This window comes from Phyllostomus hastatus, unplaced genomic scaffold, assembly GCF_019186645.2.
Source record: "Phyllostomus hastatus isolate PE091 unplaced genomic scaffold, TTU_PhHast_1.1 phas_contig_86, whole genome shotgun sequence".
NCBI classification, from domain to species: Eukaryota; Metazoa; Chordata; class Mammalia; order Chiroptera; family Phyllostomidae; genus Phyllostomus; species Phyllostomus hastatus.
In genome coordinates this window covers 88230512-88257254 of record NW_025333977.1, presented here as the reverse complement: position 1 = coordinate 88257254, position 26743 = coordinate 88230512, and the positions used below count along the sequence as shown (strand labels likewise).

Sequence of the window (26743 nt, the reverse complement as noted above, 5' to 3'; positions counted from 1 at the left end):
GTATTTCAAGCATTATATCGACACTAGGAAAAATAGATAAAATCAAAGTGCTAAAAAGATACAGAAAGGAAAATGGGGAAGGGAGGTGGAATCTCACCTATCAAAACATTTTTTAAACAATAGATAGAAATAAGAGCTTGGTACGTTAAGGAAGCAAGAGATCACAAACTATTTTTGGCTATGATTATAATTATGTTAATATGCAAAAGCTAGTAGCTTTGTGGATAATATTTTCTCTTCAAAATTATCTCTGGCCTTATGGCTGCACAATTTTTAAATAAAAATGGAAAATATAAAGCCATTTCCATATTATCTGGCCTTAATATCTATAAAGAGAATACAAACTCCCCTTTTGGGGAAGCCATGTTGCTGAATTTAATTTAGAAGTGCCATTAACTAAATTACCCATGGCTGAGATTGCTAAAGTAGAAATAGTAAGTCTATTTCCATGTCAGAAAGCTTGCTAAATCTAAAAGCATGCACTTATGAGCCATAAGATGCTAGTTAGCTGATTTGAGGGATTTCGTGTCATGTTGTCTTTGTTTTGATTACTTAAACCCCAATATTTTGGGAAGTAAAACAACCAGTTTTGCCTGGTTAAGTTTTTGAAACCAGAGACTAGTGGACAAGGCCCAGTATCCATTTTAATGAAATATAAGTACCCCAACACACTGTAATGGAAAAACCTCAGTCTTTTTTCCTTTCTGTGTAGGGAAAAATCCAGTTCTTCTCTATTTGTGTTTCTTCACTGTGTGTCTTTTCCCAGTGACACATAACACTTCACTTCTGACACTTCTGGTGACCAAATGTGTGGAGGTTTTACCCCACACCAAGCAATTCTCGGTAATTTCTGCTGTGTGCCCTACCATTCAACTCAATTCTGACACTGTCTACCTCGAGATAGCATCAGATTCTACAGGGTAAGTGCTCAGTCCTACAAGATTGCTCCCTGGTTCCCAGTTTAGAAACCAGTTTGCAAGCTCAGGTTATAACCTGTTCTTCTGAATAACTGACTATAAATTAGAGGTTCCAATGACAGCCCCCTCCACCTTGGGTTCAATTAATTTGCTGAAGGAGCTGCAGGATTCAGAGAAACACTTACATTTACCAGTTTATTAAAGGATGTGATAAAGGATACAGATGAGTATCTAAATGGAAGAGCTGTGTAGGGCAAGGTATGTGGGATGGGGCTCAGAGTCTCCGTGCCCTGTCCAGGCATGCCACATTCCTAGCACTTCCATGCCCATGGGTTCACCAACTTGGAAGCTTTCTAAACATCATACTTAGCAGATTTTATGGAGGCTTCTTCACATAGGCATAATGGGTTATTAACTTCATTTCAGTCCTCCTTTGTCTTTAGAGAAAGGGGGATGGGGCTGAAAATCCCAAACTTCTAATCATGACTTGATCTTTCTGGTGACCAGCCCTGATCCAGCAGCCTACCACACTTGCCTCATTAGAACAGAAGACATTTCTATCACCCATGAAATTACAAGGATTCCTTTTCAGGAGCCCTGGGTCAGGAATAGCAGTCAAAAACCAAATAGTACAAAAAATGGTTTTAGTGTTAAGAAATTACACTTAAGAAATTACAAGGGTTTTATAAGTTGTACAAGGAACTAGGCAGAGGCCAATATATATTATCTATTACTTCACACATACAACCATCAAACATCTGGAGAGAGTTCGACGCAAGAACACCAAAGACAAAACCTAATGGAAAGTATGGAGAGAACCTTCAATCTTTTTTTTTTAAGGTTTCATTTATTTATTTTTTGAGAGTGGGAAGGGAGGAAGAAAGAAGGGAAGAGAAACACTGATGTGAGAGAGAAACATCAATTGATTGCCCCTTCCATGCCCACAACAGGGGACCAGGCCACAACCCAGGCAAGTGCCCTGACCGGGACAGAACCCGCAACCTTTTGCTTTGCGGGACGATGCCCAAACCACTGAATCATGCTGGACAGGGTAGAACCTACCATCTTTGGAGAAAATAGAGACAAGGTAGGGAAAAGCTGTAAACTGAATAGTAAGATCTCTGGCTTATGTGTGAATTAACTTTGATAAAATAACTCCTGTTGGACTCAGTTTCCTGAGCCCAGAGCTTCCAGATGCTTATCTCGAAGTCACTACCCTCTGACCAGTAGCAAAGAGCTGCCCATACATATGATTTAAGAACTTCTATCAGGGAAGCAGTAAAGTCTAGAAGTCTTCAAATCTAATTCCTGAATACCCACCTCATTTGATAAAATAACAGTCAAACCTAATAACTATTGAGATGGCAATGGAGATAGCCCACCAGATACTCCCATTATTTGTTCGGAAATATCATTCTCTAAAAGCAGCCAGGAAATAGAAAAGCTTTGTGTAAGTCTGGGCTTAGAATGAAAACTGTAATCTATTCATTTAAACAGAGCATAAATATTACAGTATTATAGCAGAAAAAGTCCCCTCCTCCTCTGATACACATACCAAATGTTTATTTCCCATCTTCTTCAAAATGAGTGGGAAGGGAATCAATACTGAGCAACACATGAAGGGAGCAGAAAGAAAGAGACCAAATTTCTAAAGAGAATGTACAGACCATAGGAGGGTATCAAGTTATTAATAGTACAAAATAAAACTAACAAGCAGGCTGGGTCCTAATATCACTCAATCAGCACATTCTCTCCTTAAAGGAAAGTCCAAATGAAAAGCCAAATTATAATCAGAAGGTAAAAATGACTTATTCTTGCTTTCCTCGAGTCCTTTCTTTCCACCTTCATGCTGACCATAACTTTCTTATTAAAAATAGTCTTTGCTCAGACTGACCACAAAACAACTATTTCAGTTTTAGCTCTCTTCCATAAAATGTTTTCATACCCCCTACCCTATCTCAACTCCGTAATTCAAACAAACTTACTATATTTGGGTGTTAGGCCATCTCCTCCACAGGCCACCTGCCAGTTGATTACAACTAGCTTCATTCAGACACAGACCTTAGGTGAAATTCAAAGAGCATCAAGGATCAATCTCATAAATACTGATGTATAAGTAGTGGAGTAACTTCCTTTGAGAAAGCTTCATGAGATTAAATAAGAATCAAATGATGAATAAATGTAGCAGAAGCACATTACTTTAGATTATCCTCTCCGAGGTACTGGATAACACCTTCCACTGCAGTCAAGAGAGGTGAAGACCACTATAACACCAATATCTGCAGAAGATCACAGAGCCACAACCCAGAGCTCCTTTAAGAAATCTGTTAGAATGAACAGCAAAAATCACAAGATTTTCCTAGTCTGTTTTGAAAGAGCTCTAGATATACTCTACAAATTTCCTCTATAGCACACTCAAGGAATTCTTATACTCAGGATGGTTAAGATTTTGTTATAATCAAGATTCTTCCTAGTTAATTCTGTTTGTTCAAGGTAAACAGGTTCAGACAAAATAGTTCAGGCAAAATAAACACTGAACACAAATTAGAATTCTTTAAACAACTTTTCATCAAAATGACTGCTTCCCAGTAAATAAGGAAAAAAGTCAGTCTATCTTTAGCTCTTTTTGTTAATAATCTTAATTGATATTGAGATTATTCCTCATTTAAAAATAATTAAATCTTTTAAAATGTACAATATACAACATATATTAAAATTAGAAAATTAAACAGTACACAAATCTCTAATTTTCTTACAATAACATTTCATGTATAAAAGTTTAAGTTACATTTTGATAGTTTTTTAAAAGGCAGATCTATGAACTAAAAAGGAACCTATACTCTTGAATTCAGCCATAACAAAGGGACAATCTAATTTAACAGCATGACTCTTTCTATAGATTTTTTACCTCTCAAAAATAATATCTAATTGATCCATTGAGTAATTAGCAAAACTATAATCTCTTTACAAGTTTACAAGTGACAAGACAAAATAACTATATAAGCCAGCACTTTAAAGTTTTTCATGTTAATACTAGCTATACTGTACTTTTGGAAAATGTGTCTTGTAAATTCTGGTTGATAAAAAAAAATCCTTAAAATTAAAGTATTTAAATGAAGCAAAATATATATCTTTTTGACAATTTTCTTCCACTAATTAATGGCCAAGAGGTTATATATCTATCCACTTGTTAACTTGGAAAGGGTGCCTCTCTTATTTCATTTGGCTCTTACCTTTTAGGTCTCAGCTGTTACTTAAAGCTTTTCCAGAGGCCTTTTCAGATTAAATGCCCTAGTTAAATACTCCTGATAGCACTTTCAACTTCCACCAACATAACATTTATATACACTGTATTGTAACCATCTGGCAGTGACTGGGACAAGTAGGTGCTCAAATATTTGTTGAATGAAGAGGTCAAAAGTAAAGTTTTCAGAATAGTCTCAAAGTGGTAGAGAAGTCAATCCCTCAGATCAAGCTGCAGCTGTAAGTAAGTGGGGAAGCAGTGGTAGGAAGGCCATGGGTGGAAGAGTACACTCCCTTGTGAAGGAGAATGACAGTCAAACAGGACAGTAAGACTCAGAAAAACCATATGGCGATTTGCTTTTATATATCCATTTACTTTTATAATGCCATACATAATTGGTTTAAAATTTAGATGAAACAATTTAAGAAAAAGAATACTTTATTTTTAAAAGTTACTAAAAATATTCATAAACTGGAAAAGTCTCACCTGTCATAGGATCAAAGAGCTGATTAGCTTCTAAATCTGTAAAAGTATTAAAACAGACAGGACACTTGAAGGAAGCCCGGTTGGTGGAATCTCTCTCATCAGTTTCAATCCTCCTTCTCATGTGGTCCAATTTGTATTTTACCACATTAACAAGAGTACGGTAATTGATAAAGTAGTAGTTATGGCGAGTGGTTTTCCCATCTGCAGCAGTCTCTACTCTCATTCTGCATTTGATGAACTTGTCTCCCTTTAAATTATTCAAAACCGATCGAAGTTGCTTCCGATCAAACTTGAGCAGCTCCAGCATATCCTCCTCTTTCACACAAGGGTTCCGGATCAAGATGTCCAAGGCCAAAGCATGTTCAATGCCATAAAACCCCCGGATCACATACTTGGCCAACCTCTTCAATGCTGCAGGAACCTCGGTGAGGACATCTGGGTCTGCCATCTTTTAGCAGTAAACTTCACTTTAAATGTACTGAATTCAGAAAAAAAGAGAAGATTACCTAGGCATAATAAGGACATAGTAATCATTTTAAATCTAGAATAATCAACCCATTAACGAGCTACCACTACTCTTGGAGTGCCACAGAGGCACTCAAATCATTGTTTTATAAGACTTAAAATGTCTAAACGTTTGACAGAGAACAATATTCTCCTCCAGAATACACAAAAGATTACACCTAAAAAGCTTGACATACTTCTTAAACAGCTATTTTCATGATTCACATATGCTTGGTTCAAAAAATTAACTTTCTACTTATAGCAATGATACATATCAAACCCACTTTACTTCAGAAAGAGAACAACAAAAAAACTAAATGAAGTCACACTATTTTTAATGTTACAGAGCCGTGAATTTTCAACCTTTTCATCTCACTGCAAACATAAATTACTAAAATTCTGCCACACACCAACAAATATTTTTGCCATTCTGAAAAAAAAATAGGTAAAATTTTAATTGATTCACATCAGACAGCTATTGTTCCACTGCCTATTGTCATTTTCTTATTTGACAATCTAAAGGAAAAGAGGTCAGTACCCCTGACTAGTCAGGTATGGCATGTTTTAAATATTATTGCTGCACATCAGCTGAAAATCGCTGCTGTACATCTTTGGGGATGTTGGAAATCCCCCAAGAAGCCTAGCAGTTAGCATATCCTTAGAGTGTCTTTATTTCTTGAGTAAAATTTTTCTACCAAGATAGATTTTAGAATGTTTTACACAGTTATGTTCTCACAATAAAATAACAACAAACCAATAAACACACAAGCAATCACCAACTAGGTGTTTAGCAAAATTACTGTTATAAATATGAAAGAAATGAACACTTAGATCCAGATAGCTGTACCAACCTTGCAAAGTTAAATCCAATAACCAATTAAATACCATTTAGTACTTAAAAAAAAAAAACCAAAATATTCTTAAATACTGGAACCCCTGCAGAACAAAGCAACTGTACCCAATTTTTACGTCATGATCCAGAAAGCTGTCTTATAGCTCAGAATGGCACGGGGCAAACTCTCATGTAATTGTTAAAAAGCATGGGCTCTGGGTTTCCGATTTAGAGAGCCTGTGTTTTAGTAGTTGTGTGATCCTGAGCAAATGCATAAACCACCACAAGCCATACTTTAGTCTCTGAGAAATAACAATATTAATTATCTCAATGAGGTTGTTGTGATGAATAAATGAGAATGTACGTAATGTGCCTGTGAAGCTCTTGTTAATAATAGATTCCATATTGATTTAATATGTCCCAAACTAAATATGGTCAGGCTATCCCACAGACTATGTCAAGTGAAATTCCATACACCATAGGGACATTTTTAACAGACATCCCATTGAACTGTTCCAATAAAGAATCATATTCTGGGGACTTCCTGCCAAGATGGAGGCATAGGTAGACACACTGTGCCTCCTTGCACAACCAAAACTAAGGACAACAAAAATTTAGAAACAGAAAAAAACCAGAACAGAAATGAATTGCACAGAAGTCTGACAACCATTCATCCAGACCAGTAAGAGGGGCGGAGTCAGAGGCCTACAGAGAGGGGTTGAGGGGTTCCAGCAGGAAAAAGCGAAAAAGCGGTGGCTGGCAGATGCGGGCGCACAGGGCACAGCCCGCAGTTGGCGGACCCAGTGGCAGACCCTAGGCGTGGGAGGCAATGAGCAGGCCCAGTGAGGCGCGCAAGGCAGCTGGCTGTTCGCACTCACACATTCATGCGCAGATAAACCAGGTGAAAATGGGCAGCAACACAGACCACGCAACCCAGGGACCCAGCACTGTGAAATAAAGCCTGAAAGCACCGATTGAAAACACCTGTAGGGGTTGAGGTGCCGGGGAGAATCTCCCAGCCTCACAGGAGAGATCCTTAGGGAGACCCATAGAGTCCTAGAACGTACACAAGCTCACCCGCCTGGGAGCCAGCACCAGAAGGGCCCAATCTGCTTGCGGGAAGCGGCAGAGGGGACTGAAGTCCGAGAGAGGGAGGAGCAAGCGCCACTGTTCCCTCTCTGACCCCACTCCCACATACAAGGTCACAACCCAGCGACTGGGTTGCCCTGCCCTGGTGAACACCTAAGGTTCCGCCCCTCATATGTAACAGGTGCAACCAGACAAAAAAAAAAAGGATCAAAAAGAACAAATCAAAGCCCCGCAGCCAATACTTTTAAGCGAAGAAGAGACAGCCAACTTATCAGATGCACAGTTCAAAGCACTGGTGATCAGGATGCTCACAGAATTGGTTGATTTTGGTCTCAAATTAGATGAACAAATGAAGGCTGCAATAAGTTGAATGAAGAAAAATGCACACGGAACCAATAGTGATGGAAAGAAAACTGGGTTTCAAATCAATGGAGTGGACCAGAAGGAAGAAAGAAACAACCAAACAGAAAAGAATGAAGAAACAAGAATTCAAAAAAATGAGGAGAGGCTTAGGGACCTCCAGGACATCTTTAAACATTCCAACATCCGAATTATAGGGATACCAGAAGGAGAAGAGGAAGAGCAACAAGTGGAAAACTTATTTGAACAAAGAATAAAGGAGAACTTCCCCATTTTGGCAAAGGAAATAGACTTCCAGGAAGTCCAAGAAGCTCAGAGAGTCCCAAAGAGGTTGGGCCCAAGGACAAACACACCAAGGCACATCATAATTACATTAGCCAAGGTAAAAATGAAGGAGAGAATTCTAGAAGCACCAAGAGATAAGGGGACAGTCACCTACAAAGGAGTTCCCATCAGACTGTCAGCTGATTTCTCAAAAAAGACCTTGCAGGCAAGAAGGGGCTGGAAAGAAGTCTTCCAAGTCATGAAAGGCAAGGACCTACATCCCAGATTGTTCTATCCAGCAAAGCTTTCATTTAGAATGGAAGGGCAGATAAAGTGCTTCTCAGATAAGGTCAAGTTAAAGGAGTTCATCATCACCAAGCCCTCATTATATGAAATGTTAAAGGGACTTATCGAAGAAAAAGAAGATAAAAATATGAACAGTAAAAAAAGACATCAAACTCAGTTATTAACAACCACACCTAAAACAAAAGCAAATAAACAAACAACTAGAATAGGAACGGAACCACAGAAATGGAGATCACATGGAGGGTTAGCAACAGGGGAGTGGGAGGAGGACATGGGGGAAAAGGCACAGAGAATAAGTAGCATTGACAGTAGGTAGAAAATAGACGGGGGAGGGCAAGAATAGTATGGGAAATGTAGAAGTTAAAGAACTTATGACACATGGACATGAACTAAAGGCGGGGAATGTGGGTGGGAGGGGGTGGGCAGGGTGGAAGGGAGTGAAGGGGGAAAATGGGACAACTGTAATAGCATAATGAATAAAATATATTTTAAAAAAGAATCATACTCTGTTATTAGCACCAGTTTTTACTGACCCTTTAATTTAAAATTTGTGGTTATCAACCCTATCAGATTTAATATCTTTTTATGAGATATTTTTATATCCACACTACTATACTAAAAGATATTCCTAAATAACCAATCTATCTATACACATAATTGGGGAAAGGATGGGAAGTTAGTTATAATTAAAAATTACAGGGTCCAGCACAAATAACACCCCTTTTTTAGTTACACAAAAATCTTTTATTACAAAATCATAAGCATATAATTCTATAATACAACAATATCACATTCAAGCATACCACATGACATTTTAGGTGAAATGTTCAAATTGTTGTCCATCTAGTGCGAGACATTCATATACCCTACCAACCACTCTCAATGGCGTTAACCTCTGCCGGACCCTGAATATATTTCATATTGTAAAAACTCAGGCATGACTATACAAGAGATAACAAAGTAGCACCTACATCCAAACCTCTGATCCTACAGCCTTCCTATTACCCCTAGGCTCAAGGGTGCCAGGCAAGTGCCTGGGTTCAACACCAAGGTAGTAGCATAACATACGGTCAGACACATTTTTTTGTTCTTTCCAATATGGTTGATCCAATTTTTTTAACACGTTCAACAATTGGCAAAACACAAGATATGGCTTCAGAAACATCTAACAGACCAAAGAATGGCAGACAAATGACAAAATAACCTAAATAACCTACTTTTCCAATGTTATTTCCTACTATTGTATTCCCCTCCCTGAACTCCCACCATATACACTCCATATCTGGAATCAATGGTTCTCAACCCTGGCTGTAAAGTAGAATCATCTAGGGAGCATTTTCAAATACCCACTTGGGCCCCATTCCCAGAGATTCTGTTTCAGCTGGTCTGGGAGGGTCAGATTAGGCATCATCTTATTTTAAAAGCTCTTTAGGTGACTCCAGTAAACAGAAAAAGTTCCTGACTACTGCACCAGACAAACCTGGTGACTGGCTATTACATACACTGCCAATGTACACCCTCATGACCCTGTACCCCTTATTTAGCCTGTTTCCATTTCCTGAAACAACTGAGGTGGTCTTAAAGATTTGAGCAAGGGAGTGACATGAGGACTCTACAGTCCAATTAGTTTTGGGTTTTGAATCCCAGTTCCACCATTTCTGAGCTTGTGGCCCTGAAAATTCTCAGTCTGTTTCCTCATGTATAAAAAGTGATTAACAGTGTCTTTCTCATAAAGGTGATGCTGTACAGATTAAATGTGATAACTCATGTAAAATATGCTGCTTACAGAGCTGGCATCATGAGCTCCATTAACTACTGGCATTTATAATACAACCCCCTATTTAGAAAAGTGACTCTTATGACACTATGAGCAATGGACTGAGATAAGTGAAGATGGACACCCTGTGAAAGTATTAGGAACTATAGTAATCAAACCTGAACTAAGAAAGAGAGCAAAAAATTGCAAGAGGACAGGATGAATGAAACTTATTACAGAAACAAAATCAAAAGGACCAACTAATATGTTAGAAATGGAGTAAAAAAGTAGTAAAATTTTAAATATTGACAGTTATTTGGGTTTTTTAAATAAATGTTTCATTGAGGTAAAATACACATAACAAAATTTACCAATTAACCATTTCTAAGTATAGTTCAGTGGTATTACATATACCCATAATGTTGTAAACCACCATCCATCTCCATAATTCTTCATTTGTAAAACTGAAATGCTATATTCATTAATTAAACAATAAAATACAGCTATTTGTTTTAAGCAGTGTTACTAGGAAAAGTACTACTATGAAACATAGTATAACACCTGAAGAACAGGCTTGGAAGAAATGAGGCACTCACTTATAGTTGCTTGTCTTTGAGGAAATACATGGAATATTCCCGTGAAGACATCCAGCAGCTAGCTGAACAAGTGAGACTGGAGCTCAGGAAAGAAGTCACGACACCTTGTTCAAAATGTCTACCTTCTAAAATAACCCTTCCTGACCACTGTCTTCCCTCCTCTACCATTTCTACTTCCCCATATAGGTTCAATCTCTGCATTTTTTATATTATTTAGGTCAGAGGTCCCAAACTGGCAGCCTCTGCCACATTGTCTGATCAAAAGAATGTATTGAAACTTTTCTGAGTTAGGTGTCAAAATTTAAAAGTAGTGGGATTCCATATAAATCTCAACTGTGAGCTACTTTTGAAAACTGGAAATTTCTGAGGAAAAGACCAGGTTTCCAAATGGAAAAAATAAGCTGAAAAGCATTTGTCACTTTTAAACAGGGAAAGAGCTTGACTGGCTAGCCTCTGGAAATTTTTAAGTGTGTGACCTCTAAGGGTAAGCCCTTTTTTTCTTTTGCCTGAAAGCCTAAATTCCTCCCAGTCTCACCTACCACCTACCCAGCGCAGATCTGGAAAGATCCTGTTTTTAAATCCTATATACTCTAATTCCACAAACATTGAAGAACTACTGTGTACCAGGCCCAGAGTTGGAGAAACAAAGTTGAAATGAAAGAATTCTCTGCACTGTCTGTCCCTGTCAGTCTTATCTCCAACCACACTGGCAAGCTCTCAATTCCATCAGCCACACATGCCTTCCCCACTTCCAGACCTCTGCACTTGTCGTTCTCTCTGCCCAAACTCTTCCCTCCTAATTATCCTTCACATCTCAAAGGATATTTCCTTAGAAAGACCGTTCCAGGTTCCCCTTAATTGCTTTAACAAGTTCCCATAGCTCTTTCCCAACATTCTTCGCTGCAGTAAATAGACTTGTACTTCTCCATATCTAACTCTGAGAACAGGGATATCGTGTTCATCTTGATTTTGCAGAATCCAGCACAGCCGACTGGGTCAAGTACTTCCATAAAACTTTCAATAGATCTCCTAAGCACGTGTTCTTCCAATATGCCCACCCTGCCAGCTTCCCCGCAATTTACTTCCCTTCACGGCTGCTTCCAGAGTAGAAAGACAAGCTATTGGAAAACCTTTTTAAACTCCAAATGGTTTTAAGCAGGAAGCAACAGGCTCAAAATCGCAATTGTAAAAGATTATGCTGACTGCCGGATACAAAATAAAAGAAGGCGAGGATGCGGCTGTCCAGTTTACTAATCCAGTAGATTATTTCAGTATACTACTATTCCAGTTCTATAAGAATGTGGATCCTATACATTTAACTGTAGTTTTCTCAGTTACCATGTTTTACTCATGGTACTCTCCACGCCTTCACACGTAAGACAGCTGCATACCACCGCGAAACCTCTGAACCCAGCTGCCCTCCCCAAGCCCGGTTCAATAACGTTCACTCCTCCCCACACTGCGAGACCCCCAGTTCCCGCGAATTCTGCCAGATGAGTCCAGGGACCACACTCGATGGAACCAAGCCCGTCATACCCGAGGTCACACACGGGCCGCTCCGGGGTGAATGATTCTTTGGAAGACCAAGTCAAAAGAGTAGCTAAGGGGATAAAGGTAGCTAAAGAGAAAGCGAAAAGGAGGAGAAACCCTGAATGCGACTCCGGGCCAGAGAACCCAAAACAAGGAACAGGGAACAAGGTTTACCAAAGCGAATCCTCGAACACTCGCACTACAGCTCCCTTCAGCGCCTCAACTACCGGCTTTAACGAGCCTCCACACTCGTGCGACAAAGAAAACGTCTTATTCTTGCGACCAGCTTAGGAAACCACCACTCGCTACTTTTAACCAAGTCAGCCAATCAGCAAAGTGAAGCCGTCCACGACGTCAGTCAAGCTCTGATTGGCCAATGAAATTGAAGGACCGGTCCTCCAAACCCAGCTCTGATTGGCCTACAATCCGGAACGGGCGTTAACCCCAGGAAGGCATTGGCAAGATGGCGTCCCTGGATCGGGTGAAGGTACTGGTGTTGGGAGACTCAGGTGAGCTGCTTAACCCAACTCTTGGGCTCCCGACACTTTTAAATTATCCGGTAATGACTACTTCCTCCCTACGCCAAATAACAGGCTCCGGCCCGCGGCTGCAATCCTTCCCAAAGCCTAAAGACTACACTTCCCAGAGGACTTTGCTATGTTTGACGAAGTGGAAGGGGGCGCGGAGTGCCGGCCCTTCTCAGTCTTCGCAGCTTTACCGGTCGTTCTCCTGGATGATTATAACTTGGCGCGTGTGGTCAATTCCTTTGTTTAAAAAGATTTGCAGACGTTGCTTGTTCTGTTGGACGCGGTGCTAAGGAAACTGAAATTAGGACCGTGCCTTCAAGAAAAAAGTGTTGTGGAGGGTTGTAACTGACAGAACCGGTTTGAACCCAGAGTCCGCGTACTTAAATACTAACCTACATTATGAAATGAAATATTGGATGATTGTCCTCTTTTACTCTGAATTAGGCTTGATTTATTTGTTCTCTTTGATCTTAATTGAAAACCTATTACGTACTAGGTTGTAAGAAATAGAGATATTAAGATAAGGGCCATAATATGAAGTAGCTAGGACTTAATGCTGAGCCCAGTTTAATCCTAGTGTTAGAATTATTTTGATACCTTGGACATTTGAGAACTCAAATTGAAAGTGCATTTCTCCCTCCCACCTCACTATCCTTCCTCTCACCATGACCTCCATTCCTACGCTTCTCACGAACTTGAAATAAATGCTAACCTTGCATTTCATAGATGTGTTTTTCAGGAGTTGAGCTTTGAATATGTGTTGTGAGCAAAGACATTGTGCCGCATGCTTGGAAATGGACAGAACATCCCCCAAAGAGCTTGAAAACTACCCTTACTGAACTGAATGGCATAGTTGGGGAAAGGAAGAGGTCAAAAACATTTTCACCTTTCCTGAAGATTTACATTATAAAATATTTTACAGAGAGCATTTTTTAAAATTCTCTTAAGAAAGTTACATTGTGAAATAAAGCATTTATGTCACCTCCAATTCTTTAGCCTGAAATCGTGATGTTAATTTAATAAAATCATGAAGTTTTACAGATAAAGTAATGGTAGTCTAATTTGGGAAGATAATCACCAAGTAGAATTTACAACTGAAATAGCTAACACAGTTTCATGATATTTGAAGTAGGTATCTCTTTTATAATTCCCCTTTGTATTGCAACAAACAATTATTTCATGTTAGATATTGTTGGAAGTAGTCCATTTTTCTCCCCCAAAACACTTATATATGTACAGAGCAGGCACTGTTTTAGGTGCTAGGGTTATAACTGTAATCAGTGCATTACATTACAGGGTTGCATTAGCAGCTGTATTAAATGAGGAAAAGTGATCAGGAAATTAGTAAGCTTTTTTCATTGTTCATTATAACTCAATTGTAAAACATAAGACAAAATGCCCACCAGGAAAGTGACCAATCTTGTTACACATTCAGTGATGTTAGGCTCCATGTGCAAAGTCAGTTACTGCTTTATCATTTCCCTTTTAACAGTGATTTGCTATCGGACAGGTTAGAATATACTCCTTACACTTCACCAGCATTTTTTTTTTCAAACTTCAAAGTTTACTTTTGAGTAAAGGGTTATTTCCCTCATGAAACTTGGAGGATTTCACAAATATACAAAGGGATTTAGAAATTTGTTTTGTGTCATAGAGATATTTGATGATTTAGTAAGGAATTCTGAAAGTTCCATTAATAGGCACACGCTGACTCTTTGTTCTTTCAGATATAAGGGACACGCTAAATACATTACCAACAACTATATTTGGAGCAGGTATTTAATTGTATTGGGCCTTTTACCACCTCCCTCCCCCCAACAAATCAATGAATTTTTTAATCTAATTTCATCCTAATAGTGAAAGTATAGAATCAGAACTTCCCCAAAATTCTTAAAGAAATGAATAGTTAGCCATTGTTTCTGATATGTCAATTTTTCTTAGTGTTTAGAATTCATTCAGTGTTAACTAATGCTTATCACCCAAAGTTAATTCATGGAGAGCTATATGTGTTACTGGATAAAAATGCTTACTCTGATACAGTTAAGCTTAACTAGAAGCTCAAGTCTTGCATCAAACTGCAAACTGCAAACTGCCTAGATATATGCCTCCAACATAAACTTATATGCCAACACAAAAATCAACAGCATGCCCCAGAAATCACAGATGCAGTGCAATCAATACAAAGACAAAAACTAAGTTTAAGTGACAAAAATAAATGTCTATGCAAAGAATAAAAGGGAAGCCTGGGAAAATGTTTGATTCAATTACATGAGACATCTAATATAGAAAGATCATGAAAATTAATAATAAGCAGCTATATAACATTGTTGAGGTACAACAAAACTTGCAGGCTTATGTGTATGGCTGGTGGCACAGTACCCAGATGAAAGTCATTGATATATATTAAGAACTTTAAATGTTTATTTCCTTTTACATGTGAATTTCATTTCTGGGAAGATACACCAAGGAAGTAATTTTAATTGTAAACAAAAATTTAAATAATTTTTTTTCTTAGCATAGTGAAAACTTTAATACACCTTAAATATCTAATAATGAGGGAATGGTTAAGTAAATTGTTATGTCAGTGTTCTCAACTACAATGGAGCCATTACACATGTTAGGGAAATTCTGTATTAATGGAAAACTTAGTCACTAAATAAATACTAATTAAGAACCTGTTCTGAGTACTGGAGATTGGGGCAGGCAGGGGGAGGAAGATGAATAAAACCCAATCACAATCTTCTAAGAAATTAAAGTAGATAAAATCTAAAACCTATAAATAAAAAAGTATAATAATGTTTTAAGTGTTCTGTAAAAAATTTACAGGGTACAGTTGGAGACCCAGAGGATGGTGGATTATGTACTTAGTTCTCTCTGTGGAGTCAGAAAAGACTTTATAACTAGAATGTTGACAGATTAATTCATTAGGCCACTGGAGGGAAGGGCTGGGAGAGAATGGGTAGTATATTCCAGACAGAACCAGATCTGTAAATGAAGGCTTATGATTTATAGTTTTAAGTATACCATGTATATATTTACAAAAATAATCTGCTTATAGAAAACCCTGCTTATCAAATTAAACCTACATGTTGACGATAGTGCTCTTCAGGTGATTTTCCCCCTTTTTAAAAATACTTTCCAGTTGCTTGTAAATATAACTTTATGTAATAAAAAAATGATAGGTTCCTACATAAAAATACAAAGAAAACACACAAAGAAATGGTCTAATTTTTTTTTAATCCTCTCCTGAGGATATGTTGATTGATTTTGGAGAGAGAAGAAGGGAGGGGGAGAAAGAGAAACATTGATGTGAAGAACCATTGATTGATTGCCTTCAGTATACACCCTGACTGGGAGATTGAACCCACAACCTAGGTGTGTGCCCTGATGCTCCAACCAACTGAGCCACTCCGCTCTGGCATCTAAATATTCGATGCAACTAATGATGCATAAAGATTCACCAACTATGCTTGACATAGTGGCATCAACTGCTGTTAATTAAATGAGTGACTCCATTAATATACAGGGAGAACTCATTTTCTTTCCCCTTCATACAGATTGCTCTGAACCCAGGAAAGCCAAAGGAAAATAAAGTGCTGCCTTAAGGTAAAGTGCTATGATGTAGAAGAGGAAATAGAGTTGTTCTTTTTTTCCAAAAAAGGGGCTGGGAGAGAATGGGCTGGGAAAGCTGAACCAAGTGGTTGGCTACCCTTTAAAATTTACTGAGGGAGAATTGGAGTGTCCAGATAAGTCCCTGTCACTGACAGTGTTCAAGCACAATGTGGAAGACCACCGAACAGGGTGCTATGGAGGGACCTCTCCATTGGTGATCAGGATAGAGGATTACCTTCAGGATATGTTCATCTACAATTCTAAAACAAGCTGAATATGCCCTGACTGGAGTGGCTCAGTTGGTTGAAGGCTGTCCAGAAAAGCAAAAGGTCATTGGTTGGATTCCCAGTCAGAGTACATGCCTGGGTTGTGGCCCAGTCCCCAGCTGGGTTGCATGGGAGAAGCAACATCGATGTTTCTCTCACATAGTGATGTTTGTTTCTCTTTCTCCCTCCTGTCCCTTCTCTCTAAAAATAAAGAAATCTTTTAAAAAAATAGTCTGAACAGATGAAATCATTCAAAAGGAAAGGAATAGTTCATATGAAATTGCCCTAGAACAGTAGTTCTCAAAGTGAGGAGGCCCCTGGACCAGCAGCATCAGCATCACCAGGGAATTTGTTAGAAGTGCAGAAGTTTGAGCTCCACAACTGACCTGTTGAATAGCAAACTGGGAGCAGGACCCAGCATTCTGTTTTAACAAGCCCTCATTAAGTGAATTTTAGAGAGTACTTTCCTTGACCATCTATTTATTGATAAGGTTTATTAAGTGGTTGGTATGGTGAACACCCTTTAAACAGCTGTACTTTACATACCACCAATGCTGCATATTCCCAGTTACACCTTTGCCATAATAGATTTCAGCATGTCTCTTACATGACTACAGTTCTTGTATCTTTTACAGGTGTTGGGAAATCTTCACTTGTTCATCTTCTGTGCCAAAATCAAGTGCTGGGAAATCCATCATGGACTGTGGGCTGCTCAGTAGATGTCAGAGTATGTTTTTTATATTTTAGTTTTTAGTAGTCATATTCAGAATAACTAGTTCAAACTACACAGTCCAGCACAAATAACACCCCTTTTTTACAAAATCTTTTATTACAAAATCATAAACATGTAATTCTGTAACATAACAATATCACACGCCACCATACCATATAACATTTTAGGTGAAATGTTCAAATTAAAACTATAAATTATTACACCAATATTATTACCCTACCAACAACACTCAAGCAGTCCCTGCCAGTCCCTGTATGTAATCAAATTACAGTACTGTGGTCAGAATTAAGTGATGATAATAACTGGGCTTTATAAAGCACCTACTCTGTGCTGGATAGTATGCAAAATGCTTTACATGTCTCTGCTTATTAAATCTTTTCTAAATTGTTAGATATAGCTGCAGAACACAAAGCACGGAGAAGTAAAATAACTTGACCAAATTCACTCAGTGCTTAACAAGGAGAGTCAGTTTTTGATCCCCATTAGTCTGATTCCAGAGACTTCAGTTTTAACTATTATGCTTTTTATGTAAAGTTCACTTTACATCTCTATAAATAATTCTGCCTTAGCCTTTGCCACCAAGAAGTCCAACTTTTGACTAGAAATAGTACAAGGCAAAAGTTTCTGGAGCCTTATGTCTAGGTCATCTGTTCCACCTCACATTTCAGAAACACAGGTGCAGATTCCACTGAATTAAGTATCTTCCCAGGTATTGTTTGGTGTTTGCTAATTCCAACTGCTCCGTTGCAAGTGTTTCTTCTGCGGGCATACATCTCTCCATTGAGTTAAGAAATAAATAGGGGAGGGATGGTAATTAGCTGGATTGACAGTTATTTTCCTTTAGTTCTTTGAAGCTATTGTTCCACGGGCTGTGACTTATTTTGCTGCTGATTAGAAATCTTGCATCAGAAATCTTTGATATTATGTAGTTTTGCTAACCTACGTCTAGGTGTGAATTAGTTACTAGCCATTCTATTCAGAAGTTGTGCTTCTCATAGCTCTCTTCACTTTTCAAAAATTTTAGCCATTATCTGTTTTTCTTCAATCCTCAATCCTCTCCTTTTGAACTTCTATTAGAATTTTGTCTTCTGTATTTTTCAATTGAACTTTAATATTTTCTATTCTTTATTTCTCCTTAATTCATTCTGGATGATGTACTCCTATCTATTTTCCAGTTAACTAAGAGTCTCTTCAATTATGTCTAATTTGCTTTTAATATTCCACTCAATTATCATTTTAGTAATTCTAGTTTTAGATGTTATTTTTGGTTCTTTTGCAAATGCCAAAATCTTTCAAAATATCCTTATCTTTCATTATGGTTTTACTTGTTTATTTTAATCATTTTAAACATACTATTTTGTGGTTGCTCTTGGATGTTCTGGTTTTTTTTTTTTTCTGGGTGGATGGTAGATACCCTACCTTGTATGCTGACTCCATGAAAATGTATCTTTTTGTACAGTTTCTAATTTTTTGAAGATGCTCACATCTTCAGTGGGATTTTGTTTCCTCTTCCCTGTGGAAGTCCTGTGTGCTGTGTTGTGAAAGTACAGTCAGTGCCTTTTCATTTCGGTTGCTGCCACAGGGATTTCAATGGTACTTGTAATTTCTCATATATGAGTTTCCATGCTATCTAGATCATGTAAATTTTCCTAATGTATAATTACAACATGGGCCAATGGTTTCCATTCCTTGGGGACTTTTTATCTACTCTCTACCACCCCTACTTGAGGTCCCTGATAGAAAGTTTGTTGTTTTCCTGACCATTGGATAGTTTTTCCAAGTCTCACTGACTGGGTAACTTATCTAAGTCTAGACTTCATGTAGAGAAATACAGTCTGGTCTTTGTCACTCACCCACATACACTCCTACCTGAGAAACTGGAAAACAAATCTTTATTCCCAGATGGGCACTAAAACTCCAGGGACCAGACCCTGAAGCTATATCTGAATCTAGGTCAGTTCCCACTTATCACTCTGATTTTAAGTTCTTTCTTCATTTCTAGCATCTGGGGATTTTCCTTTCTTTTGAGCTTGTCCTCTTTATTTACTTTTTAACATTTTATGATTTATATGCATGTAAAGTCAGAGGGAACTTGTCTGCCATTTCAGCCTACCACGTTCCCAAATTTTTAGATCTGGAAGAAAACAAATTCTAGATACTGAGTTCAATGACAACTTTAGTTGAGTTCAGGACACCCAATGCCAAGTTCCAGACAAAATTTCCCTTTGCACTCTCCTAGCACCCCTTCTGTGAGATAACATATTGAAACTAGTCCACCAACTTACACCAGACAAAAATAAACTCAAGATAGATAAAAGACTTCAGTATAAGTCGTGACACCATAAAAGTCCTAGAGGAGAGCACAGGCAGGAAAATTTCAGATATCCCATGCAGCAATATCTTCACCAATATGTCCCCTAGGGCAAGGGATATAAGGCAAAGAATAAACAAATGGGACTACATCAAATTAAAAAAGCTTCTGCACGGCTGAAGAAAATATCAACAAAATGAAAAGGGAACCAACCATATGAGAAAACATGCTTGCCAATGGTACCTCAGACAAGGGTTTCATCTCCAAAATATGTAAAGAACTCACACGACTCCACACCATGAAGACAAGTAATCCAATTAAAAAATGGGCAAAGGAACTGAACAGACACTTCTCCAAGGAGGACATACAGAGGGCTCAGAGACACATGAAAGGATGCTCAAGATCACTAGCCATAAGAGAGATGCTAATTAAAGCCACAATGAGGTACCACTTCATGCCAGTTAAAGTGGTCATCATAAACAAATCAACAAACAACAAGTACTGGCAAGGTTGTGGAGAGAAGGGAACCCTAGTGCACCGTTGGTGGGAATGCAGACTGGCGCAGCCACTGTGGAAAACCACATAGAATTTCTTCAAAAAACTAAAAACGGAACTGCCTTTTTAAAAAATTGTTGTTCAAGTACAGTTGTCTCCATTCTCCACCCACCACTCCCCCCCTGCCCCACCCTCAATCCTACTCCCTTTGGCTTTGTCCATGTGTCTTTTATGTATGCTTCTTGATGATCCTTCCCCCTTTTCTCCCCATTTTCCCTCTTTCCCCTCCCTTCTGGTTACTGTGCATTTGTGGAACTATCTTTGAATCCAGTGATCCCACTGCTAGAATTATACCCTAAGAATTCTGAATCACCAATTCAAAAGAACCTTATGCACCCCAATGTTCATAGCAGCACAATTTACAATAGCTAAGTGCTAGAAACAGCCTAAGTGCCCAACATAAATGACTGGATCAAAAAACTGTGGTGCATTTACACAATGGAATACTACTCAGCAGAAAGAAAGAAGGAGCTCCTGCCCTTCTGACAGCATGGATGGAACTGGAGAGCATTACGCTAAGTGAAATAAACCAGGTGGTGAAAGACAAATACCATATGATCTCACCTAGAAGAGGAACCTAATCAACAAAACAAACAAATGAGCAAAATAGAACCAGAGACATGGAAATAAAGAACAAATTGACAGTGACCAGGGGGAGGGGGTAAAGGGAATAACGGGGAAAAGAAGGGGAAAGATCAAGTGAAGGAACATGTATAAAGGACCCATGGTCATGGACAACAGGGTAGGGATTGAGGGGGGTGGGGCAGAGCAGGGGAGAGCAACAAAGGCATAACTGGGACAACTATAAGTGAACAACAATAAAAAAATGACAAAAAATAAAAATAAAAATCTATTAAAAAACCTTAGATTTAAACCCCCATTTTCTGGGTCGGTCTGCATATTACCTTTTGCTTCTTAAAAAAGTGACCTTAGACTAATCAGTTTACTTTCTGAGCTTTATTATTTGCAAAGTAGAGGTAAATAATACCTTCTTTATCTAGCCCAGGGTGTCAAACTCATTTTCACTGAGGGGGCCACATCAGCCTTGCGGTTGCCTTCAAAGGGACAAAATAATTTTACGACTTTGTAAATGTAACTACTCCTTAAATGTTAAGGAGTTGAAATTACATTTGGCCCTTTTAAGGCAACCGCAAGGCTGATGTGGCCCCTGTGAAAATGAGTTTGACACTCTGATTCTGGACTATAGGTTTGTAGGGAAGATCAGAGAAGCTTAGATGTAAAGTTAAGGTATAGTGCTTTAAATTTAAAATTGAATTTTAGTTCAGTTTTCTGTGCCCCTCTCTCCCTGCCCCTTTGCCCTTGTCCTGACCCTCTTATTCCCACCCAGAACTCAGTCTGCTCACATCATTTACCTCTTGGGTTTCCCCCTATTTGTTGAATTGGCTAAGTCTCTGGTATAATGTTGAATAGAAGTGGTGACAGTGGGTCTCATTCCCCATCTCAAGAAATTTTCGATGTGCTCTTAAGTCTGGTGTTTGCTCCAGGGTTTTTTGTACATATGCTTTATGAGATACAGAAGTTCCCTTTTGTTCCTATTTTGATGAGAATTTGTATCCTGAATTGGTGTTGTATTTTATCAGTTTTTTATGAAAATCATAATATTTCAGCTTTAATTTGTTATTGTGGTAAATTATGTTGATTGGTTTCTAAATATTAAACCAACTTAGCATTCTTAGGATAAATCCAATTTTGTCTTGTCTTCATACATCACTAGATTCAGTTTGCTAATATTTTTTCAAATAATTGCATCTAAATTCATCACAAATATTAGTCTGTCGTTTTTCTTATTATCTTGTGGAGTTTTGGTATCAGGGTTATGCTAGCCTCATAAAATGAGTTGAGAAGTGTTATTTATGTTTCTAGTCTCTGGAAGAATTTATCTAAGTTTTCTGTTATTTTTTTTTACTTATTTAAAAGAATTCATAGCCCTGGCTGGCGTAGCTCAGTGGATTGAGCGCGGACTGGGAACCAAAGTGTCCCAGGTTCGATTCCCACCCAGGGTACATGCCTGGGTTGCAGGCCATAACCCCCAGCAACTGCACATTGATGTTTCTCTCTCTCTCTCTCTCTCTCTCTCTCTATCTCCCTCTCTTCCCTCTCTAAAAATAAATAAATAAAATATTTTTTTTAAAAAATGAAAAAAGTAATATCACCTAAGAGCCTACATATATTGAAAGAGTAGATATAAAAAAATTTTGACAACTTTTTTTAAATGGAAAAATTCTTTCAAAAACATGTTACCAAAACTGACAAAAGGAGAACATAGTCATTTTCTTATTTTCTTTAATGTTATTTAAAAACTTTCTACAAAGAAAACTTTAAGCCCAGATGGTTTCATCTGTGAATTCTTTTTTTTTTTTTTAAAGATTTTATTTGCTTATTTTTAGAGGGGAAGGGAGGGAGATAGACAGAGAGAGAGAGAAACATCAATGTGCAGTTGCTGGGGGTTATGGCCTGCAACCCAGGCATGTACCCTGGGTGGGAATCGAACCTGGGACACTTTGGTTCCCAGTCCGCGCTCAATCCACTGAGCTACGCCAGCCAGGGCTATGAATTCTTTTAAATAAGTAAAAAAAAATAACAGAAAACTTAGATAAATTCTTCCAGAGACTAGAAACATAAATAACACTTCTCAACTCATTTTATGAGGCTAGCATAACCCTGATACCAAAACTCCACAAGATAATAAGAAAAACGACAGACTAATATTTGTGATGAATTTAGATGCAATTATTTGAAAAAATATTAGCAAACTGAATCTAGTGATGTATGAAGACAAGACAAAATTGGATTTATCCTAAGAATGCTAAGTTGGTTTAATATTTAGAAACCAATCAACATAATTTACCACAATAACAAATTAAAGCTGAAATATTATGATTTTCATAAAAAACTGATAAAATACAACACCAATTCAGGATACAAATTCTCATCAAAATAGGAACAAAAGGGAACTTCTGTATCTCATAAAGCATATGTACAAAAAACCCTGGAGCAAACACCAGACTTAAGAGCACATCGAAAATTTCTTGAGATGGGGAATGAGACCCACTGTCACCACTTCTATTCAACATTATACCAGAGACTTAGCCAATTCAACAAATAGGGGGGAAACCCAAGAGGTAAATGATGTGAGCAGACTGAGTTCTGGGTGGGAATAAGAGGGTCAGGACAAGGGCAAAGGGGCAGGGAGAGAGGGGCACAGAAAACTGAACTAAAATTCAATTTTAAATTTAAAGCACTATACCTTAACTTTACATCTAAGCTTCTCTGATCTTCCCTACAAACCTATAGTCCAGAATCAGGGGTGTCAAACTCATTTTCACAGGGGCCACATCAGCCTTGCGGTTGCCTTCAAAGGGCCAAATGTAATTTCAACTCCTTAACATTTAAGGAGTAGTTACATTTACAAAGTCGTAAAATTATTTTGTCCCTTTGAAGGCAACCGCAAGGCTGATGTGGCCCCCCAGTGAAAATGAGTTTGACACCCCTGGGCTAGATAAAGAAGGTATTATTTACCTCTACTTTGCAAATAATAAAGCTCAGAAAGTAAACTGATTAGTCTAAGGTCACTTTTTTAAGAAGCAAAAGGTAATATGCAGACCGACCCAGAAAATGGGGGTTTAAATCTAAGGTTTTTTAATAGATTTTTATTTTTTATTTTTTTGTCATTTTTTTATTGTTGTTCACTTATAGTTGTCCCAGTTATGCCTTTGTTGCTCTCCCCTGCTCTGCCCCACCCCCCTCAATCCCTACCCTGTTGTCCATGACCATGGGTCCTTTATACATGTTCCTTCACTTGATCTTTCCCCTTCTTTTCCCCGTTATTCCCTTACCCCCTCCCCCTGGTCACTGTCAATTTGTTCTTTATTTCCATGTCTCTGGTTCTATTTTGCTCATTTGTTTGTTTTGTTGATTAGGTTCCTCTTCTAGGTGAGATCATATGGTATTTGTCTTTCACCACCTGGTTTATTTCACTTAGCGTAATGCTCTCCAGTTCCATCCATGCTGTCAGAAGGGCAGGAGCTCCTTCTTTCTTTCTGCTGAGTCGTATTCCATTGTGTAAATGCACCACAGTTTTTTGATCCAGTCATTTATGTTGGGCACTTAGGCTGTTTCTAGCACTTAGCTATTGTAAATTGTGCTGCTATGAACATTGGGGTGCATAAGGTTCTTTTGAATTGGTGATTCAGAATTCTTAGGGTATAATTCTAGCAGTGGGATCACTGGATTCAAAGATAGTTCCACAAATGCACAGTAACCAGAAGGGAGGGGAAAGAGGGAAAATGGGGAGAAAAGGGGGAAGGATCATCAAGAAGCATACATAAAAGACACATGGACAAAGCCAAAGGGAGTAGGATTGAGGGTGGGGCAGGGGGGAGTGGTGGGTGGAGAATGGAGACAACTGTACTTGAACAACAATTTTTTAAAAAGGCAGTTCCGTTTTTAGTTTTTTGAAGAAATTCTATGTGGTTTTCCACAGTGGCTGCGCCAGTCTGCATTCCCACCAACGGTGCACTAGGGTTCCCTTCTCTCCACAACCTTGCCAGTACTTGTTGTTTGTTGATTTGTTTATGATGACCACTTTAACTGGCATGAAGTGGTACCTCATTGTGGCTTTAATTAGCATCTCTCTTATGGCTAGTGATCTTGAGCATCCTTTCATGTGTCTCTGAGCCCTCTGTATGTCCTCCTTGGAGAAGTGTCTGTTCAGTTCCTTTGCCCATTTTTTTAATTGGATTACTTGTCTTCATGGTGTGGAGTCGTGTGAGTTCTTTACATATTTTGGAGATGAAACCCTTGTCTGAGGTACCATTGGCAAGCATGTTTTCTCATATGGTTGGTTCCCTTTTCATTTTGTTGATATTTTCTTCAGCCGTGCAGAAGCTTTTTAATTTGATGTAGTCCCATTTGTTTATTCTTTGCCTTATATCCCTTGCCCTAGGGGACATATTGGTGAAGATATTGCTGCATGGGATATCTGAAATTTTCCTGCCTGTGCTCTCCTCTAGGACTTTTATGGTGTCACGACTTATACTGAAGTCTTTTATCTATCTTGAGTTTATTTTTGTGTATGGTATTAAGGTAGTGGTTGAGTTTCATTTTTTTTGCATGTAGCTGTCCAGATCTCCCAACACCATTTGTTGAAGAGGCTATTTTTACTCCATTTTATGCTTCTGCTCCCTTTGTCAAATATTAATTGACCATGAAGACATGTGTTGTTTTCTGGAGTCTCTATTCCTGATACATTGGTCTATATGTCTATTTTTATGCCAGTACCAGACTGTTTTGATTACAGTGGACTTATAGTTTGATATCAGGTATTGTAGTCCCTCCTACTTTGTTCTTTTTTCTCAAAATTGCTGAGCCTTTCAGGGTCATTTCTGGTTTCATATAAATTTTTGAAATGTTTGTTCTATATCTGTGATATGTCTTTGGTAGTTTGGTAGGGATTGTGTTGAATCTATAAATTGCTTTGGGTAGTATGGACATTTTGATGATGTTAATTCTTCCAATCCGTGAACGCGGTATATGCTTCCATTTGTTTGTGTCTCCCTTAATTTCTTTCATCAATGTTATGTAGTTTTCTGAGTACGGGTCTTTTACCTCCTTAGTTAAGTTTATTCCTAAATATTTTATTTTTCGTGTTGCTATAGTAAGGTAAATGATCTTTTAAGATAAATGATCTTTAAAGTAACAATAATAATGAATGATGGCTAACACTTTAATTAGACTAGGCACCTATTTTACATACTAATTTCTTTTATTCCCACAGCAACCCTTCCAGGTAGTTACTGTTAGTGTCCCTGTTTGCCAATGAAGCAGTTGAGGCACAGAGATGTTAAGTGACTTGCCCAGGGGAACATTGCTAGTAAGTGATGGAGGTGGGATTCAGACCCAGACAGCATAGTCCAAGAGCCTGTCCTCTTGATCACTATTCTGTACTGCCCCTTGTTTCAGAAAGACAGTTAGGAAAAAAAGTGTTCTAATGCTGGTAAATACAGTAACAATCAGACTCATGTGTTAAATTTAAACTTAAATTAACTAAAATTAAAAATTTAGTTCCTTAGTTGAACTGGCCACATCTCAACTGCTCAGTAGTACCATGTTGCTAGTGGTTACTGTATTCAATATTTTTATCACCACAGAAAATTCTTATATAAATAGCACTTAAATGAACATTAGTGTTATAGCAATTCAAGAGAGAAAGTGAAATGTTTGTGAAGAGTGGGAAATTATGTAGGGCATTAATGATTGAATGGGTGGCCTGGGCAATGGATGAATAGGGGATATATATGTTTTTTAGGTGAAAGAAGAGGCAATGGTAATAAATTCAGTTCTGATCATGATGAATGGTCGTATCTGAGTTATCCACCTGAAGCTATCCAGAAAGCATTTGAGAATGAGGTGTTGAAGCTCAAGAGAAAATTCTGAGTTGGAATCATCTGTATAGAGATAATCCTGAACCATGAGAGATGATGAGGTTTTCAAAAAAAGAATATTTAGAAAGAGAGGAGCTGATGAAGAACTTTAGGGTATATTTAGGAAGCTGAAAGTGAAAGAGAAGTCAGAGAAAGATTGATAAAATGTTAGGATAGCTAAGATGATGAAACACCACAAGAGAAGAGAGGTGAGAATTTCACAAAGGGAGGATTGATTTTTAGTATGAAATACTATAGAGATGTAAGGACTGAGAGGAAAAAAATGAGTGTGGTAACGATGATGTCAGTGCTGACCTTTGAAAGTGCAAAAATGTTAGTGACAAATCAAATGATGTGAATAGGCTGAGAGGAAATAGAGACAAAGGTTTAAATCAATCTTTCGCAAAGGAGT

The 26743-nt window shown here is 38.1% G+C and overlaps 2 protein-coding genes across 3 annotated transcripts in view; one reads left to right on the top strand and one right to left on the bottom strand.

Annotated features, from left to right (window-relative positions):
- The window catches only part of GTF2E1 (general transcription factor IIE subunit 1), a 47237-nt gene extending 35047 nt beyond the window's left edge, over window positions 1–12190 (bottom strand). The window contains exons 1-2 of one of the 2 annotated variants that reach the window (XM_045852030.1): window positions 12059–12190; window positions 4648–5125 (exon numbers count right to left, since the gene is read on the bottom strand). In XM_045852030.1, coding sequence (XP_045707986.1) covers window positions 4648–5095 — 448 coding nt within the window. In that variant the 5' untranslated portion in view covers window positions 5096–5125; window positions 12059–12190. Of the gene's footprint in view, window positions 1–4647; window positions 5126–10354; window positions 10462–12058 lie in introns of those variants that run through there. The other variant, XM_045852031.1, reaches the window with a different exon arrangement.
- Window positions 12191–12317: 127 nt separating this feature from the next.
- Window positions 12318–26743, top strand: part of RABL3 (RAB, member of RAS oncogene family like 3) — a 52334-nt gene continuing 37908 nt past the window's right edge. The window contains exons 1-2 of the mRNA XM_045852085.1: window positions 12318–12393; window positions 16925–17016. Of these exons, the coding sequence (XP_045708041.1) occupies window positions 12348–12393; window positions 16925–17016 (138 nt within the window). The 5' untranslated portion in view covers window positions 12318–12347. The remainder of the gene's footprint in view (window positions 12394–16924; window positions 17017–26743) is intronic.